This window comes from Hylaeus volcanicus, chromosome 3, assembly GCF_026283585.1.
Source record: "Hylaeus volcanicus isolate JK05 chromosome 3, UHH_iyHylVolc1.0_haploid, whole genome shotgun sequence".
NCBI classification, from domain to species: Eukaryota; Metazoa; Arthropoda; class Insecta; order Hymenoptera; family Colletidae; genus Hylaeus; species Hylaeus volcanicus.
In genome coordinates, this window is record NC_071978.1 from 2,564,506 (window position 1) to 2,582,872 (window position 18,367).

An 18,367-nucleotide genomic window follows, 5' to 3' on the forward strand; every position below is an offset into this window, starting at 1 on the left:
TTACTTTGGTCGATAGAGCACTGTCATACGCTTCGATCGTTTAGTTCGGGGACTAGTCAACGCACTCGTAATTTATATTATTTCCCTTGCGTGCTTCAAGAACCAAGATGCCTGCACGTACGTCGACGATGTATTCCATCGAGCCTGCGTCATCCTCAAAAAAAAAATGTTATTCAACAAATGACCCAAATTACGTTCCTCGGGTCCACATTAGCGTTTCATTGCTCGGTCTATCACCGCGAAGCATCATGATCATCATCTCTCGGCATCCTGGCAAAAACAGACCACCGCAAGGAACGAACGAGCGCCTCTATCGAGGCATCGTTTGGAACAGGCAACCGAACGTGCTCACCTTTTTATTTTCTCTTCCGCGCAGGATGACGAGCCGCCGGAAATCACGTATTGCGTTGTGGAGCACACGGGCACGCTCACGCTTCAAGCGATGACACCGACCCTGCCGATGCCCGCCGAGGAGGAGCTGAACAAGATGTTCCTCGAATTGGTCGACGAGCTCGACCTGACCCAGGCTAACCGACAGGCGGTTCTGGCACTTCCGGCGAATAAAAAGTGGCAGATTTACTGCTCCAGAAAAGGCAACGGCACGCTGGAGAACGGGGGACTGAGAACCACCGACCTCAGTGGCGATCCCGAGGATTACATCAACAGACTCAGGACCATAGCCAGCGTGAGTTTCAAAATTTTTATTTCCTATATCGTTGTTAAAAATATTTCATCCGAAACCTGCGCCTAAACTAAATCCACGTTGGTACAACTATAATCTGATAGTTCTTCTCCATTTCAGAGTCCGTTTTCGGAGGAGGGTGACGAGGTCTCGAACCAGATGCGCCAGGTGGAAGCTCTGAAGACCGCCCTGAGGACCCAGCCGCACAGTTTCGTCCTCAGGTTCATAGAACTCGATGGCCTAAACGCTCTGCTGCAAGTTCTCGGAACCATGGACGCGGAAGCGGCCAACAGCAACCTCCACACGAGCGTGATAGGGTGCTTGAAGGCGTTGATGAACAACTCGGTGAGCAGACAACATTCGACAGTGTTTCACCACCTATTCCCTTGAGGAAGAGGCTCATGAAATTTTTCACCCGATATTGCAGAACGGAAGGGCGCACGTCTTGGCGCATCCTACCGCCATCAACACGATATCCCAGTCGCTGGCGACTGAGAACATTAAAACGAAGATCTCCGTTCTGGAGATCCTGGGTGCCGTGTGCCTCGTTCCAGGCGGTCATCGAAAGGTCCTGGAAGCCATGCTGCATTTCCAGCAGTATCATTCCGAGCGAACGCGCTTCCAGAGCATCATAAATGACCTGGATAAGAACTTCGGCATCTACAAGGACAACCTGTCCTTGAAAACGGCAATCATGTCGTTCATCAACGCGGTACTGAACTATGGGCCAGGCCAGGTCACGCTGGAGTTCAGGCTGCACCTCAGATACGAGCTGCTGATGCTTGGTATCCAGCCCATCATCGAGAAGCTCCGAAAATACGAGAACGAGACGCTGGACAGGCATTTGGACTTCTTTGAGATGGTGAGGAACGAGGACGAGAAGGAGCTGGCGAGGAAGTTCGAGAAGGAGCACGTGGACACGAAGAGCGCCACGGCGATGTTCGATTTGCTGAGGAGGAAGCTCAGCCACACTGCCGCTTACCCTCATCTGTTGAGCCTACTGGAACACTGCCTTCTATTGCCACGTGGGTTTCCAAGCTCGTGACATGTCTTACTTCCGGTGTATCGTAAGGCGCGTAACCAGGAAGAATGAATCGATTGTCCTTTTCCTGTTGCAGTCGATTATGGCTCCCATCCGCAGCACTGGCTCCTGTTCGACCGGATCGTACAACAGATTGTCCTCCAATCCGAAGGGAACGAATCTGGCACCATAAGGAACCCCGACGTAGCGCCGATCGACATCAACGTGAAGGAAATCGTTCACTTGCTCGCAAAGGAAGAGGAACTCGTCGCTGCCCGGAAGAAGGCTGAGGAGTTGGAGCGGGAGAACTCCGACATGTCGACCAGATTGGCCAAGAAGGAACAAGAGTTGGATCTGAGGACGCAAGAGAAAGTAATTCGAAACCTCGAGACAAATTCGGACTCGTTTATTCGTCTATCGCGCGTTGCTCTACCTTTGAACAGAGATGAACTACATACTTTTTCATGACGATTGGGTACATTTGTTCAATGCACTTTTAGGAAGACATGGAGGCCAGCCTGGCGAGGGTCAAGGAACGCCTCGAGAAGGAGACGTCGATGCACATAGAGACCAAGCAGAGGATCTCGGAGCTGCAGGACAACCTGGAGACCCTGTCGCGACAGATAAACAACGAGAAGTCCGAGAGAAAACGGCTGGAGCAATTGGTGGCTTCGGGAAGCCTGCCCGACGACGCGAAAGCGACGATCAAAATTGTCGAGGACGAAGTCCTTGAAAAAGTCGAGGCGAAACCGATGCCACCGCCGCCCCCACCGCCGCCTCTGGCACCTCCACCGCCCCCTTGTCTAATGCCAGCGGCACCTCCTCCCATGAAGGTGCGATCGTCCATCGATTTTCGTTGCATGTTGTATTATTCTATAGAAATAGCATTTTCATTTGACTAGCAGTAAGACTTTACGTATACTTTAGTTGTATAAGTCTTCGATTGTGTCTCGAACTCGACTGAAAAATAAAATTCTGATAGGTGGAGATCATCAAGAACGTTCCTCAGCCAAGCAACCCCCTAAAGTCCTTCAACTGGTCGAAGATCCCCGAGCAGAAGCTGCAAGGCACGATATGGTCGGAGCTCGACGACACGAAGCTGTATAACGTCATGGACCTCGAGTCCATCGATAAGATATTCTGCGCTTATCAGAAGAACGGTGTGTCCACGGAGGGTTCCATCGAGGACCTGAGGACTCTGGGGAAGAACAAGAGGACCATGTCGGTGATCGACTCGAGGAGAGCTCAGAATTGCACGATACTGTTGTCGAAGCTGAAGTTGTCCGACAACGAGATCACGAGAACGATTCTGTCCATGGATCAGCAGAATATTCTGCACATAGACATGGTCGAGCAGCTGCTGAAGTACATTCCCTCGTCGGAGGAGGCAGCTCTGTTGGACATGCACCAGAAGGATCTTCAGAGCAGGGCTGACTGCTTCCTATACCAAATTTCCAAGTAGGTACTTTTTGTAACGTGCCATGTTCCCGTAGAGTGTGTTTTTATTATCGAAAACATTTTCAGTGTCAGAAATTCGACAGCTAATATCCATGTATACTCTATCGTACCAGTGTCTTTAATTTTCGAATCAAAAAATGAATGAAATGTTCCAGAGTACCGCACTACGAGCAAAGGCTGAGATCTCTCCATTACAAGAAGAAGTTCTCCGCCAGCATCGCGGAATTGACGCCAAGAATGCGCGCGGTTCTCGAAGCTAGTCGACAGGTAGCCAGATCACGTCGTCTCAGGAAGCTTCTGGAGTTGGTCTTGGCTCTAGGGAATTACGTGAACCGTGGAAACGCGCGAGGCAACGCCTGCGGCTTCAGGCTGGCCTCCTTGAACCGTCTAGTCGATACGAAGTCCTCTTGCTCCAAAGGCACCACTCTTCTGCATTATCTGGTCCAGATTCTGGAGTCCAGGTTCAGAGAGGTGTTGGACATCGAGGAGGACATGCCCCACGTTCGAACAGCGGCTAGGGTCAGCATGGCCGATCTGCAGAAGGAGGTGGCCAATTTGAAAAACGGTCTTCAGGACGTTCAGAGGGAAATAGGTAGGTTGTGAGGTCTTCAAAGTTTAGAGAAATTAAAATATATGTTGTATAGTTCTAGAAGACTATGATCAATCATTTTTCATTCACTTTCTATACTTCTTTAGAATTCCATCGTGGCCAGGCCCAGGTATTGCAAGGCGACATGTTCTTGCCCGCGATGAGGGACTTCCAGGCCCAGGCCACGTGCAGACTGGCCGAAGCGGAAGACCTGTTCCAGGACATGAAAACTAGAGTATGTTTTTGTTATACTGCTAGTGATTTTAACATACCCAATGAAACATTTGTTTTATAAACAGTTCGATCGAGCGGTAAGACTGTTTGGTGAAGATTCAGCTGGAGTTCAGCCAGACGAGTTCTTCGGGATCTTCGAGAACTTCTTGCAGGCTCTGGCAGAGGCCAGACAAGACGTGGAGAACATGAGGAAGAAGATCGAGGAAGACGAGCGTAGAGCGAAACAGGAACAAGAGGTGAGTGCAAATTTTCCACGAAACGATTGTTTAAATCGTCATGTATCTTCAATATTTTATTGCAGCTTCGAAAGAGGACGATGGAGAGGAAGAATTCTCGCGAAGGAATATTGAACAGCATATCATTGAGCAAGAAGAACGAGGCGAACAGCAACGGACAGAACGACAACAAGGGTGAATTCGACGATCTGATCTCTGCTCTCAGAACTGGGGATGTTTTTGGAGAAGACATCGCAAAATTTAAACGATCAAAGCGTCGACCAGTGACGCCAAGCGGTCAGGAATCGCGTAGACACAGCGCGCACAGAGAAGACTCCAGGGAACGGCATTAGAATCTCCAGCTGGATTACGGCCTCGTGATTTCAATGTCTCGACGATGCGACGAATCTTTCCTGTGCTTGTTACGCGACTGTCGTTCCGAGGGATCGATCGCTGAACAAGTTAAAGAGCTACTAAACAAATTAAATTATGTTAAACGAAGAGAATCTACCGAAGAAAAGATGTGTGATAAATAAAGTGGAGACAACGACGTTCGAAAATATTGAATCCTTTGGGGAGAGCCGAGGATCGATAGAAGAAGTACGAGAGGTAGAAAGCGTGTACATACGGAGATGAATCTACGTTATACTTACGTTTCTTCATCGATTAAGTAGAATTATTTTGATTAAGTTTCCTTGAAACTGTCTTCCTCCTTCTTCGCTCACTATTCGTCTGGTAAGTCCTATTGGACACTGAATTAGCTTTGATAGTGAAACATTTGAAGAATCTACAATATTTATGGTCGAATCTCGTTCTCTGTGTGTGCAATGAACTTTTTCCACGAACAGAACGTCACTTAAAGAAGAAAACTACGAGTACATTTCGTGCACGCAATTTCGATGCTTTTTTCATGCAATTTTCTTGCTTTCACTGTACACGTCAATTAATGTACATCGCGACAGAATTACCACTTAGACGCAAAATGTTGAGCGAACACAAATTTGTACATTGTTGAAAGCGACTGTGTTATGAGTCAGGCAAGAGTTTCACGCGATAATTTCTTGTATATATAGTCATTACATTTTCGTTAACGTTGCCAGCGTTCGGTGGCAGTATTTTGCAAAACCTCGACGAAAGAACTTCGCCAACAATCGGACCAAGGAAAATTTCCAAGAAGAAACGCGAATCTAAGAACAATAGATCTAAATAAGATATTTGAGGCTCTCATGGGAAAAGGAAGCCTCGGTTAATATCAACATTGGACCTCGATTAGATCTGGCTTTGGATCTGACTTTCGTCTACCGACGAATTTCCTTATTGAAACATGTTTTTTGAGAGAAAACTCTTTTTCGACGAGAATCGACGAGATATAATAGATAGGCCTAGAGGTGGAACTCGATTTCTACCCAGCGAAACCTACAAGTCTGATTTTATATCTTTAGAAAACGATGATCGCAGCATCGATTAGATTATTTAGTGGCTCGTTGACATTTGCCAAGTCGTTGACGGAAATTCGTGTTAGTTCTCGGTGTTTAGACGACGAGTGGAGGCGAAACGATTCTAGAAAGAGTTCGTTGTATAGTAGTCGATGTTTTGTAAGCTTTTGTATTTTTGTAAATATTCAGTATCGATGTCTCCGTTCTTGTAATGGGCAGCAGCTCGACAAGAATTAATGTCCAGTTAATATATTACTGCGTCCTTAATGTCACATGTACTAATATATAAAGAAATGTAACGAATAAAGAGGAAATTCAAATCGATCAAGGCATTTGACTCCGAGTACACGGAACGAGTAACGTTTTCGTCGTTTTTACGGTAATTAGCGTGTAAAAGATGGTACCAGAGCCATACTTTTGCAATACAAGAATTGTTTCAGTCGATTTTTAATAGAAATAACAACTAAAATGCAGTTTACAACCGAATTTTTGTTTGATTTTCAAATATACGCGCGTTTATGGGACGTGAATAGGTATCGCCATCTCGCGGTGAGAAAGCCGAACTAAAATCCCGACCTCCGTACAGCGCTCCAGCGGAGAAGTTTGTCCTCAATTAGTTCTTTTTTATACCGCTAGATGGCGCCATTTGGCACAGTCAAAACATTTATTTATAGCACGGATCTAAAAACGGTTTTCTATTTGAATTTTAACGTTATAAACCCGCTGAAGGCTTTCGAACAAAATAAATTAAATAAAAAAAAAAAATTGTCGGTATTTAATAAGAGGTGGCGCCATCGGGTGGGAAAACGCCCAAGTTTGTTAAGAAATAGTACCACGTTCTAAACGCTAGGTGGCGACACTAAAAGAGAGATTACCGACATTTCTTTTATTGTTTTATTTATACGATTACGTGCAATAAATGTACTGCTAAGCTGATTAGAAGCTCTGCAACGTTCGAATACACCTACGAAAATGTTTTGAGATCTCTAATATATACAAAACTTCATTGTCGGTATTTTCACCATCAACTAGTACCACCTAACGTTTCAAAAGAGGTACTACTCCTCAACGAACTTTGACATTTTCCCACCTGGTGGCGCCACCTCTTATTAAATACCGACAATTTTTTTTTTTTTATTGAATTTATTTTGTTCAAAAGCCTTCAGCGGGTTTATAACGTTAAAATACGAATAGAAAACCGTTTTTAGATCCGTGCTATAAATAAATGTTTTGACTGTGCCAAATGGCGCCATCTAGCGGTAAAAAAAAGAACTAATCGAGGACAAACTTGGGCGTTCTCCCGCTGGAGCGCAGTACGGAGGTCGGGATTTTAGTTCGGCTTGCTCACCGCAAGATGGCGATACCTATTCACGTCCCACAAACGCGCGTATATTTGAAAATCAAACAAAAATTCGGTTGTAAGCTGCATTTTAGTTGTTATTTCTATTAAAAATCGACTGAAACAATTCTTGTCTTGCATAACTATGTCTCTGGTACCATATTTTAGACGCTAATTACCGTTAAAACGATGAAAACGTTATATGTTCTGTACTGAGTCACATATGATGAGATATCAATTAATAGCACTCGTAGAAAAATGATTGTATTCAACGAGGTAAAATTTCATTTGCATTAACGACGTTCGGCGGGGATTTGTTATAAATTTAGGTCGCGAGCGTAATTTTACATTCGCGTAAAAATTCAAATCCTACGTCAATTAATAAACTTTTAATTATTTTCCCTGTTCAAAGAACTCTTTATATCGGGCGCCATTATCGCTTGAAAACGATGTGGAAGAAAAAAATTTCACGATACATCGAAGCCCATAATTCATTTTTTAAATGAGAATTATTAAACGCCGCGTCTGAGAAATCCACGATCATCATTAGACTTAATTGTGGGCTTTAACGAAATAGTCTCGTCGCGTTGTTAATACCTCAGAAGCAGAAATCGTTTTACTGTCACTGTTTTTTTGCTTTCAATCCTATTTTTAAATCTAGATTCATAAATTTTTATTTCCGGACCACTGCTACGAAGAAAAAGAAGAATCCATCGAAGGGACGAAGATGCAAAACACGAACGCAGTTGCCGTTTTGTTCAGAAACTTTATTTATTACATACACTAGCCGACTACTATGCATGCGTTGGGGCATTCAGATACAGGGAGTTCGCTTGCGATTCGACGAGCGTCGTTAAATGTGTGTGTCTCACATACAACGGCCGTTGTTCCAATTTTCGTCATTTCGTTTCACTCTTGCCTCCGTGGAGCATGTGGTTACCTCATCCCGTATTTGATTCGTTTAAATTATAGTGCGTTACGATACGTGTAATAATCCGGTGGGTCTAAGACGAACGAAACCCTCTGCTCGTCGAAGCATTTTCCTCTTGGATCTGGGAATCGCTGTCGTCATTCAAGCAAATTAATCGTAAAGGAACGTGCAAAAGGAAGCAAGACTCGAGAAACTCGGGGTTGTGCAAAATGGCCGATCGCTGGACCGACTCTGTCAACGTAAAACTGCAAAGAGACTCGTCCGACTTAGCGTGCCTCGCAACCACATATATTCGTATTTATATTTCTTTATATATATATATATATATATTTATATATGTATACTTTGTATTTATATATTTATATACAGTGGGTGGGGGTAAGGTAACGACGCCATCGCGGCAGAGAGGACTCGCTTCGAAGTGGAGGAATAAAAATTACAAATAGAGTTCGGCACTTTGGCAAGGATGGGCAAAATTCTTGTCTAGATACAAATTTCCAGTCACGAATAAAAGATGTATTTCGATCTCTTAAATGAAAATATAATTACACACAGTTCACGTTGAAGGGTTAAAAAGTTACTCGAGTATACAGTTCGCAAATGAATCGTTATAGGATGTTTTATGATTTATTCGTCGTATATTATTGAAATAAAATTTTGCCCACTTCTGTGCTTTTCGTTAACCGTGGGATGCGAAATAGATCAGAGGAATTACACCGACAAATTTCATCTTTCTTTTTTACACTTTTTAACAATACACAGTCCCAAGAATGGCCCGCGAGAACGATCTATCTTGGCTCCTAAATTATGTAACAAACAACTAGTCGGTTTCGTTCACTCCAGAATGCAACGCGACCTCCGGTCATGTCGGCCCAAAGTTACTCCATTTCATTTTACAATCCACATCCTACGATCAATGTTAACCAGAGACAGGCAAAATTAATCGTATTAGTGTTATACAATTTTAATTCCCTGTAAGAGCCTGTTCCATTAGGCCGAAACGTCGAGGAATCAAAATATTGCTCGAAGACCAATGAACATTGTCCTCTTTCGAGACTTCGCCTGTTAAGCGTGAATAATTTAAATTCTAATTTTTATTCAACGCGTAAAGGACGAAAGCCTCTCGTTCGTTACTCGAAATTTTGATTCGGATAAGAATTCTGCCCATCCCTGGTCCCGATCAGCAACGAGTCGATCGTCCATCGAGGCGTCGTTACTTCGACGACCACCTCACGTAGGTGGATCCGTAAATAAAGTATAATGCCTTAACGAGCTAGAACTTATACCGACATATTGCACATTTGACAACAGTTACGTTCTTCTTTAAGTACTTGGGGGTATAGGAAATGTTCGCTAATAAACAGTTTCTCGTGTACACGCTATCTCGCGGTGTCCACGACACATTCATTCATGCACACATCACTCACGCGTTATCGATGAAATAAATCCAGGATTCTCGCATTCAGAATTCCTCGCGAGTCTATCGTTATTCGAAGACCCGGAGGATTGTTCGACGACGCCCCCGAGGCGTCTTCGAAGTCATGTTCGATGTGTCTGTGGCTTCTAATTCGTTATTCGTTTCACTCGTCACGGTGATTCGTTCGATCCGTCGTTCGTTGCTAGTTCGGTGGTCTCCAAAAGGCGCAATGTTCGTTTCATCGTACTCAAACACACTCTCCTGAATTCGGAGAACAGTCTGGTGATTTCGAGGATAATTATACATGACATTAATTCATTCACGACCAGCTTGAAATCGTCTGTCTTAAAAGAGGTATACGTCCACTAACTCTCATTCGGATTCGATTGATCTATCTTATATAAAAAAATGCTAACAGTAATTTTATGGCTCAAAGTACCAGACTGACCTCTTCGCTGTACTCAATATCTCGATGCGGCACACATACACACACGCGAGCGTGCGTCGTCATACCTATGTATATATTTATATACGTATATGTGTAATGCATAATACAATTCCTATAGTATATATTACACATATACTCGCACTATTTAAAGCGGCTATAACTCCTAAATAGTTAGCGGCGATCCACCTCGTCGGCTACTCGCGTCAGATCGATCCTGACAAGGACAGGACCCAAACTTCTCCTCAGATTTAGGTTTGCTTTACACTTCGATGCGAGTGTTTCCTAATTTTCGTTTGGATTCAATTATTCTTTCTTACGGAAAAAGAATGCAATAGCTCCAATGTTTACACGTTGCGCAACCCTAAATCCGAGGACAGATGAGGTCTCTCCCTGTCGAGTTAAACGACATAGACTCCTCGAATCTGAAATCGCGATAATCGAGCCGACGCCGACGTCTGGAAAGCCTTCCACGCTTCGCGATCGATGATTTGTCATTGTACCGGCCGTCCATAGGCCACCGTTTCGTTGATGAGGACCGACTCGAAGTAATTCCCGTTGTCCGTTTCCCCTCGCGATCGACATTGTCCTATCTAGTTCGAGGGAGATACGAGGAAAGCGTGAAGTAGGCCCTGTGCGATATCGACTATCGCTTCGATGATGCAGCCGGATGCAAAGTATTCGTTGTGTGGGGTGTCGGTGGTGGTGTGTCGTTTGCACATCTCCCGGTAGGCAGCTCCTCTGGACCGCGTGCAGCCCACAGACAGCGTCAAGAAGCAGTCTCTCTTATCCCTTGGTACCCTTCGGGACTCATCTTCTCATACGTCCACAATACTCCGTCGAGATCGGTCTCCGTGATTCTATTTGTGGCAGCTCCGTCCTCGCATGGGCGATTTTCTCTGTCAACCGATCGTTCTCGATCATCTCGAAAGAACATTTAAAAAAAAAAAAAATGCTGCCAACAATAACTCGAATAATTTCTCTCGTTCGCGTCTCGAGGCGTCGCCTGCTGGATTCGCAGAGCCGGTTGGATCGACTTCTCCGCGGCTGATCGATCGGAAATGGACTGTCTTCTCCTCTAAGTTGTTGAACGACTTCTTCGGTTCGATGATTTGCGGGAAAATCGTCGAAACGGCGATTAAACGGAGGCGTGAAGCGTGCTCGACGGGGGACCCGGCGGGTACGCGCTACTGGTGGGCGCCGCCGTGGGCTGGAGGCTCAGTTGCAGTTGATGCTGCTGGGCTTTCGCCCTCAAACAGGCGATGCTCTCGTTCCTGAGCTGCTCCGTGTCCTGGACCATTCCTGTGAAATGGAGATTCGAGCTGGTTAGTCGTTGACCTGGTGGTAATCGATTCTATCGAGTTTCCGATGAGGTACAGTGGGAACGAGTTACTCGAACCTTAAAAGGTGTGACTGGCGCGTGTAACAACAATAATTTCAGGATTCTCATTGAAATTTTGAGTACAATTTACCACAACTGGATGGATAGTAGAGAAACGACTCGGGGTTATTTTTGTCCGATTACGTGGTTTAATTCGCAGAAACGTGAACGTGGGTGAAATGAAGTTGGTGGGTACCTGAAGACGACGAAGGCCCCATGCCATCCTGACTTTCTTGTCCGCTCTCGGAGCTGGTCGGTCCGCCTTGGTGATGGCTATGATGGGGGCTGCTTCCGCTTCCGTTGTGGTCGTTTCCGCTGTCCTCGCCGCCAGACTTGAGATGCTCCGCCGCTTCGATTGACTTCCGGTGCATCCCTGCGGGGCCACAGTCAATCAGTTCTTGATTATTTTCGATATCTTGACTAAAGCTGCTCGTCTTAGATGATTGAGCTGATACACACGAAAAGAAAAACAAAGTCGAGATTTGCTCTAAAATTTGATTCGCGTTCATTAAGCGTTGCTGGCTCCGACGGTATGACTTTTAACCCTCTATAACCCCGCGTGACACTGAAATCATATACCCATTGCTCGTAGTTTCAATCTTTAACTTAATCTATCGTTGTTCATTGTTGCATCTTTCTTTGTTGACGCTCAGAAGTCGAACGTAATTCGGGTTGCAGAGGATTAACGAAACGAGTCACCGGTAGAAACCGCAGATGGGCATAATTCTTATAAAATATCAATCAATGTTTTCGCCGAATTGTTTGATTGTATAAACGTCGAAGGACGTTTCACGTTGATTCTATTATTTCAATAAAATTGTGCCTATCTCCAGCAGAGACAAAAACCGAGCACGGCCCCGTCGCACAGTGGCGCAATCTCCGAATAAAAGCTAGCAGAGACAGTACCGAAACCACCAGCTGCGGAACTATCAAGACTTTACAAACTCAAAAATAAATTTTTCTGCTTATATTGGATTAGTTGGACCACTGTACGTCGCCTTCACCTGCTACTTCTTTTCCGCGTCTTTCAACTGCTGCGAGAAATTCAGTGCATGTCAGTAATGTCAAGGAGTAAATTAATTCGCCGATAAGTTCAGCAGCGAAAGGGTCAGAAAGAAGATCGCGTCTCGGAAGTTAGCAAAACTTAATGCGTTCGACTGCGTCGAAATTTCGGGGGAACGAAACACTGACGATTCTCACCTAGCAGCCACGGCGCTACCGACTCGTTCTCTTTGGCGCTCTTCAGGATGGTCTCAGGAAGTGGCAAAGAGTGTCGTACCATCGCTCCGTACAGACCGTACTCCGCCATTATGGTGCTTCTGCCCCAACACTTCTCCGTTTTGCGCCATTTTGCTCTCCGGTTTTGAAACCACACCTGAAACGATAAATTTCGAATATGCCAAGGTCCTTTTCAACGAGAAATTAATATACACGTATAAAAATCCCCATATTTTCTATACAAAAGTAGAATTACATTTCGTCAACCTAATTTCAAATTACGAGCGCACACGACTCATTTTATAAAGCGTGGTTCATCGGATAATCGCGTCACAGTAACCCTAAGCGAGTATCGGTAGCCGAAGAAATCCCACCAAGCAGAAGATTGCTTGTTAGCGTTCGAATATTGCTTCCACAGCCTCAAAGAGGCTTTCCTGAACTGAACGAGACTTTCCTGACCACACTCTTGACTCACACGTTCATTTAATGATCATTGTCTCCTAATTGGCGCGGGATGAGCCCAGTTGCGTGCGATCAGTTTCGTGCGTGCGGTTCTGTGCATCCTCACAGTCAACTATTACGCTTAAACGATCACCTCGGGGCTCGTTATCCTGTTTTTCGCGGTCCAGTATCCAGTTAGGCTACTTGTTAACGATTCTGATCATCGGACCACCTAGGGCGGCGACGCGTGCCGCTTCCTCTAGACACGCTTCCCGTCCACGGACCAGTTTCAACTTTAACGAGCTTAATTCCTAAGAAGTTTCCCGCTCCGTGAACTGACAATGAGTAAACTAATCGTGGTTGTGAAATTTGTTATATAACCTGCGATGGAGTATTTTCTTCCGTATTGCCGCGAAGTTTTGGTTGCAGTGATCGAATTCGAGCGCGATATTTCCACCTAGGTGGAAACGCTTTAGCACCGAATCCTCTTTCCCATAGTCTGCGCGCGTATGCAACTGGAGTCAGTGCTTTACAAGCTCCAGGACGCGATATCGTGGAAAACGATATTCTTATGCAATCGAGAGCAGATCAGCATTCGCAAGCGATACCTCTGTATGATACTTCTCGATCGCTGCGCTCAACAGCAACATTACCGCGTTTTACTCGAATTTATTCCATCTTTCCCGTACTAATATCATCATCATCGATACACTTCTGTTTCAGTTAAACAAGAAAACCGTGCTGGCTCGCTTTGTGAACATCAATGTACATCAATATAAGTGTTAATTCCATCTACCAGAGAAACACGATTGATTTTAATGTAAGTTCAACTAATTTAATAAGCGATAATGGCTCCCGAGGTTTTTTGCGATCTCTGCATTCTTGTATGTAAAAAAAAAAAAAAGTTAGATAATGGCACGATTATTTATCGAAAAACAAAAAGGAAGATCGAACGTCGAACCAGCGAAATCCTGCCAGCAGGAATCGTTTCATCGACATCGTCGCTTCGTTTCGAAACGATTCGACAGCAGCCAATCCGTCACGCGCATTCAACTCCTTCCCAGCGAGAGGTGTACGTGATCGGCGGAGGATGTTATTTAAAAAAGGCCTGCACACGCATCATTTGCGACGACGTGTGTACCGGGCAGACACGGGGGAGGGGGACGAAGGCCAGGGCGTGTACCAATTTGTAGCAACAATGCTAAAGTCACCGGCAGAATTGGAACGTAATTCGAGTGAATGGGAACCCGTTGCCCTGTCAATTTGCCTTGCCGCCCCGAAATTATCTTCCGCCTAGCTTTCGAACGAACTGCCCCGGCCTTTTTTTCGCGATTCACCATCCTCCCTCCCGCTGCAGAATAATATTCGTGCAAATGTTTTTCCGTTTTCGTCGAGGAACGCGAGCCATTGTGCTCCTATAGGCTACATTAGGCGCGATCTTAACGATAAATCCAAATTGAGATATCTTTGTTCCCTTTGTAGTCATTTCGGGATTAATAGTAACGAGGACGATTCTGGCGCGACGAGGAATATTAATGCGTTTCTGGATCTGCTACTTGGACTCATCGGCGAGCTTGTTCTGCGGGTGAGTTTAAGAACGAAACACATTAGTATTCCTCTTTCTGCGAGAACGTTGCTCGTTATCATTCAATCCTACGAGATCAAATACGAGATCAACCAAAGGTTGCACAACTATCTTTCCTCTTTTCTTTGGCGTCGATCTCGAACTTTTTGTAAGAATTCAACACTTGTGTTCACGTCGTTAGGACCCAGTAGTATTAAAGTGCCGAGTGACACGTACGACGGTAAGTATTGTGACGCGTTCGTCTCCGTTAATTTTATTAAAATTCGCAAAGCGGGGGGAGGGGCGGGGGGGCAAATAAATTACGCAACCTCGCAGACGTGGGAATTCACAGTTTCGTTCAATTGATGACTGTGACACCGTCAATCCGTTTTCAGAGTCGGAAATCGCGTAATCGTACGTGACGGTCCGTCATTCCAGGCTGATGAAGGCGGAAAAGCAGACGCGTGGAATGCGGAGGAACGAAAAGGGATTGGGAGGCCGCGTCGCGGAAACGGTAATGGTCGCGCGGAACGAGAGAATCCTGCTGGAAATCTTTCATTGATCGTGGACAGCCGTGTTCTATTCACCGACGCGTAAATCATTGTACCGATCATAAAGCTGTTACTCGATTTCCAAGCGACTTCGCGAAGTCCCGTCGTAACCGACGTGCTTGCGTGACGAAAATCGAAGAAATCGACTTTAAACGGTCTTCGAGTTCGAGCGACTCAGCGAACAACTTCTGCAACTCTCTTTTGACTTTTATTGCGGGGTGAACCGTTTACTGCCCCCCCCCCCCACCCTCTCTCTCTCTCTCTCTCTCTGCGATTTCCTATAGACATCTTTAGCGTGATATCAAAACATAGACATGCTTCGTCCGATACAAAAAGATGGGCATCTTTAGGTTTGCGCGCTCTTTTCGTCGGTCATCCGATATCTTGAAGAAGAGATTGAAATAAAAGTCGTCTAGCAACAGCTTCTATCACTCGCGTATACCGAGAGCGAATACAAAAGTATGACCTACAAACATGAACTTATGTACGCCTGGATTAACAAAAGGCTCGCATAACGTGAAATTGAACAGAGCAGCGACGGAAGGGGCCACCAACTTCCCCGAAGAGGTCCATCGCGGGGCTGTCGCGAGTCCGCGTCGAGGGTTCACAAAGAGTCCCGGTGTCCGAAGAAGTTCGCAGAAGTAGTATCACACCCCTTTAGAAAACGAGGCAGGCGTTCTATAGAAAGACGCCTTCGGAGTTGGCGAGGGCTGCCAGGTCCGTCGCCCAATGAGTCCTTTATAGTTGGTAGGGATCGGAAATCGCGTACCGGGATTATCCTTCGGCATCCTGGAATAGCTTACCAAGAGACGGAGACACCGAAGCACGCTGACGGAGAATGGATATATAGAGGCCGCGAGAGGTGGGTGGGATGATCGGGGGAGGGGGTCGCACTGCAGAAGCAGCGGTAGCAGCAACGCCAACGGGCAACGAGGAGGAAGAGGATCCTTTATGGTGGCGTTCGTCGACTCGAAGGAGCGGGAACTACGACGGTGGGCTTCTCTGTCCTCCCACCACCCCCTCGTTCTCCTCCTCGTCCGCCCCCAACTCCTCTGCCCCTCGTCCTTCCCATTCTCTGGCTCGCCACCCCCTTTATTGGCACACCCGGTATAATAAGGAGTGAGTTTGTATTTAGTCGGCCATGCGCAGTACTGGCTGTTGGCGTATCATCGATCAGACCGGCGACTGACTATTGGACCAAAACAAGAGGATGAGAAAGGGAATGGGAATAAAGGGAGAGGGACGGCCGATATAGAAAGTGCGACGGGGAGAGAGCCTGGAAAAGTGGAAACGGCGGGGTGGGTGGGGTAGCCAGGGAAGCGGATGAAGCAGGACAGAGACAGTCGTTGGAGAGAAGGACAAGTGCAAAGGAAAGTCTCCGGAGGGGAGGTGGAGGCGAGTACCAGCTATGTACGTCCAAGTTAGACTCGAGTTAGTGTTGGTACGGAGTGATACGAGGCGAAGCAAAGAGGGTGATGTCGGATGGAGGTGGAAGAGGGACCCGCGGTAACTTCCTATGGATTCCCAATACACCGATATCAGGATACACGGTCGCGAAGTCAAGGGATAGCCAGCGATCGGGCGAGGAGGAACGGGAAAACGGAGGGAAGAGAAGAACAAGAAGAGGATACGGTGGCGGTGATAGCGAGGCGGGGGCATCGAGAGAGGGAGATAGGAAACGCGGGTGGAGAGGACGAGTCGACGGCACCCACCTGCCTGCTTCTTGCTGCAACACTCGAGCTCGATGCCAGCGCGATGTATTGAAACTGAGGCTGAAGAGTTGCCGTCAGGTACTATAGCAGGATGAGGGTCCTCGAAGGTCTACCTAACCGAAAGCTTTTTGATTTTCCGCCGTGGAGAGAGCCAGGCGGTCAGGAACACCCAGCCGCGATAACAGAGTTGGAAGCAACTTTATTTTAATAGATCTGGACTTGCAGACATTTTCGTTCGCAGTCCAAGAGTACTCAGGATCGTCGCGACGTGAGCATCTATGTCAACTCGCAGGATTGTGATTAGATACTTACTCTTATCGAGTAATTTATATCGAATGAATTCCCCTTCCAAAACTTGTTCACATTTCACTATTTGTGAAAAGTTCTTCGTTCGGATGAGAATGCTGCCCATCTCCTCGCGACAGGCGACGCGGAAGACAAGGAGGCGCGGGGACGAAATTGCCAGCAAGAGAACGAGACCGTTATTTTTCTCTCAGGAGCCCCAGTCGACATTGTCTTTCGGAATCCGAGCGTTCCCAGCGAACGGAAGAGCTAAGAATCCCGCGGATCTCATCGGCTGATACGCCTTCCACCTTCGAGTCGTAGCTAGCACCAATACAATCCGCGCAAGGTGATACTGTCCCGAGGATAATTGGAGATCTCGTTACTCCCCACCGGTAACTTCAATTTACGATCGACCGATAATGAGATATCGAGTTCTCTGCTTTCCCCTTTCCCCTGCCGAGTCGATCTCCCACTCTGGCTGCGCGATCTCCCCAACCCTCTGCGCGATACCCGCGTCGTCAAAGCTCGAACCGATCCTGGGACGTATTCGTATTAGATGCCCGTTACGTGCTTATTAAACGCTTTCCTTCTTGGTTATTAAACGCTTCCCTCTTCTCCCTTTTCCAACCCTCTATGTCGTAATTTGTCCAAGCATATAAGAATCGGAAGTGAACGATTAAAAAAGAAAATTCTAGGGAACAGTTTACAAATCACAGAACTCCTAATTATGTCTAAATTTAATTCTGACGCTTCACCAAGTCCTCGTTCGAAGTTATCAGCGAGGATACTCCCAAAGGAACGTTCCCTATTTTCCCAATCGCGCAGGCACTGAATCACACTTTGCACAGATCGTTTAATATGACGTACTACGATCATCGGGGCGAATAATGGCTCGTTCCCACAACCAGGAGTTGGGGAATCGGTAAGCCAATTAATCTCTTCCAATAAGTAACGCGTGTGCGGCGAACTTGCGAGGACGCGTTAACCCCCGAAAAACAGCGCGGCGTCGCTTGTTTGCCTCGTAATGCGCGGACAAGCATGTTCGGATAGGCTCGTTGGTCATCGACAAATAGTTCGGTTTGGGAGCAGGGGGTTGGACCCCATGCTGCGAAATGGCACGCGCCTGGGACGTCATTAGGTGGGACACTTGCTGGACGAAGGACGACCAGGAGGGTCCCGAGCGTTAATCATGACTTAGCCCTGGGCAGAAAGGATCGCGAAAGAGTGTATTAATATCGACTGCAGTATTTGGGTGAGAATGAATCCCTTCGCCGGGCACTCGTGGGTCCACGTTGCTGAAGAAATTTCTTCTGTTTCGGGGTATAGAGTTTCGGGTATACGGAACCAAAATAAACTGCCCACAATGATATGACCACAGCTCGTAGTATCGAGGTCCGATCGGTTGATTAACAGGAAATCACTAGATAGGAGTGTTCGATCGCGGCGTT

At 46.3% G+C, this 18,367-nt stretch overlaps 2 protein-coding genes across 11 annotated transcripts in view; one reads left to right on the forward strand and one right to left on the reverse strand.

Moving 5' to 3' along the window:
- The window catches only part of LOC128873683 (disheveled-associated activator of morphogenesis 1), a 60,933-nt gene extending 54,974 nt beyond the window's left edge, over positions 1 to 5,959 (forward strand). For all 6 annotated transcript variants that reach the window (XM_054117411.1, XM_054117413.1, XM_054117410.1 and 3 more), the window contains exons 3-12: positions 377 to 685; positions 803 to 1,027; positions 1,110 to 1,707; positions 1,801 to 2,075; positions 2,204 to 2,536; positions 2,686 to 3,161; positions 3,317 to 3,753; positions 3,858 to 3,985; positions 4,050 to 4,220; positions 4,286 to 5,959. In XM_054117411.1, coding sequence (XP_053973386.1) covers positions 377 to 685; positions 803 to 1,027; positions 1,110 to 1,707; positions 1,801 to 2,075; positions 2,204 to 2,536; positions 2,686 to 3,161; positions 3,317 to 3,753; positions 3,858 to 3,985; positions 4,050 to 4,220; positions 4,286 to 4,552 — 3,219 coding nt within the window. In that variant the 3' untranslated portion in view covers positions 4,553 to 5,959. The remainder of the gene's footprint in view (positions 1 to 376; positions 686 to 802; positions 1,028 to 1,109; positions 1,708 to 1,800; positions 2,076 to 2,203; positions 2,537 to 2,685; positions 3,162 to 3,316; positions 3,754 to 3,857; positions 3,986 to 4,049; positions 4,221 to 4,285) is intronic.
- A 1,780-nt stretch (positions 5,960 to 7,739) lies between these two features.
- The window catches only part of LOC128873754 (visual system homeobox 2-like), a 60,971-nt gene continuing 50,343 nt past the window's right edge, over positions 7,740 to 18,367 (reverse strand). For 3 of the 5 annotated variants that reach the window (XM_054117565.1, XM_054117566.1, XM_054117564.1), the window contains 3 exons: positions 12,349 to 12,523; positions 11,345 to 11,596; positions 7,740 to 11,069 (listed from right to left, as the gene is read on the reverse strand). In XM_054117565.1, coding sequence (XP_053973540.1) covers positions 10,906 to 11,069; positions 11,345 to 11,596; positions 12,349 to 12,523 — 591 coding nt within the window. In that variant the 3' untranslated portion in view covers positions 7,740 to 10,905. The remainder of the gene's footprint in view (positions 11,070 to 11,344; positions 11,597 to 12,348; positions 12,524 to 18,367) is intronic. The other 2 variants (XM_054117568.1, XM_054117567.1) reach the window with 1 other exon arrangement.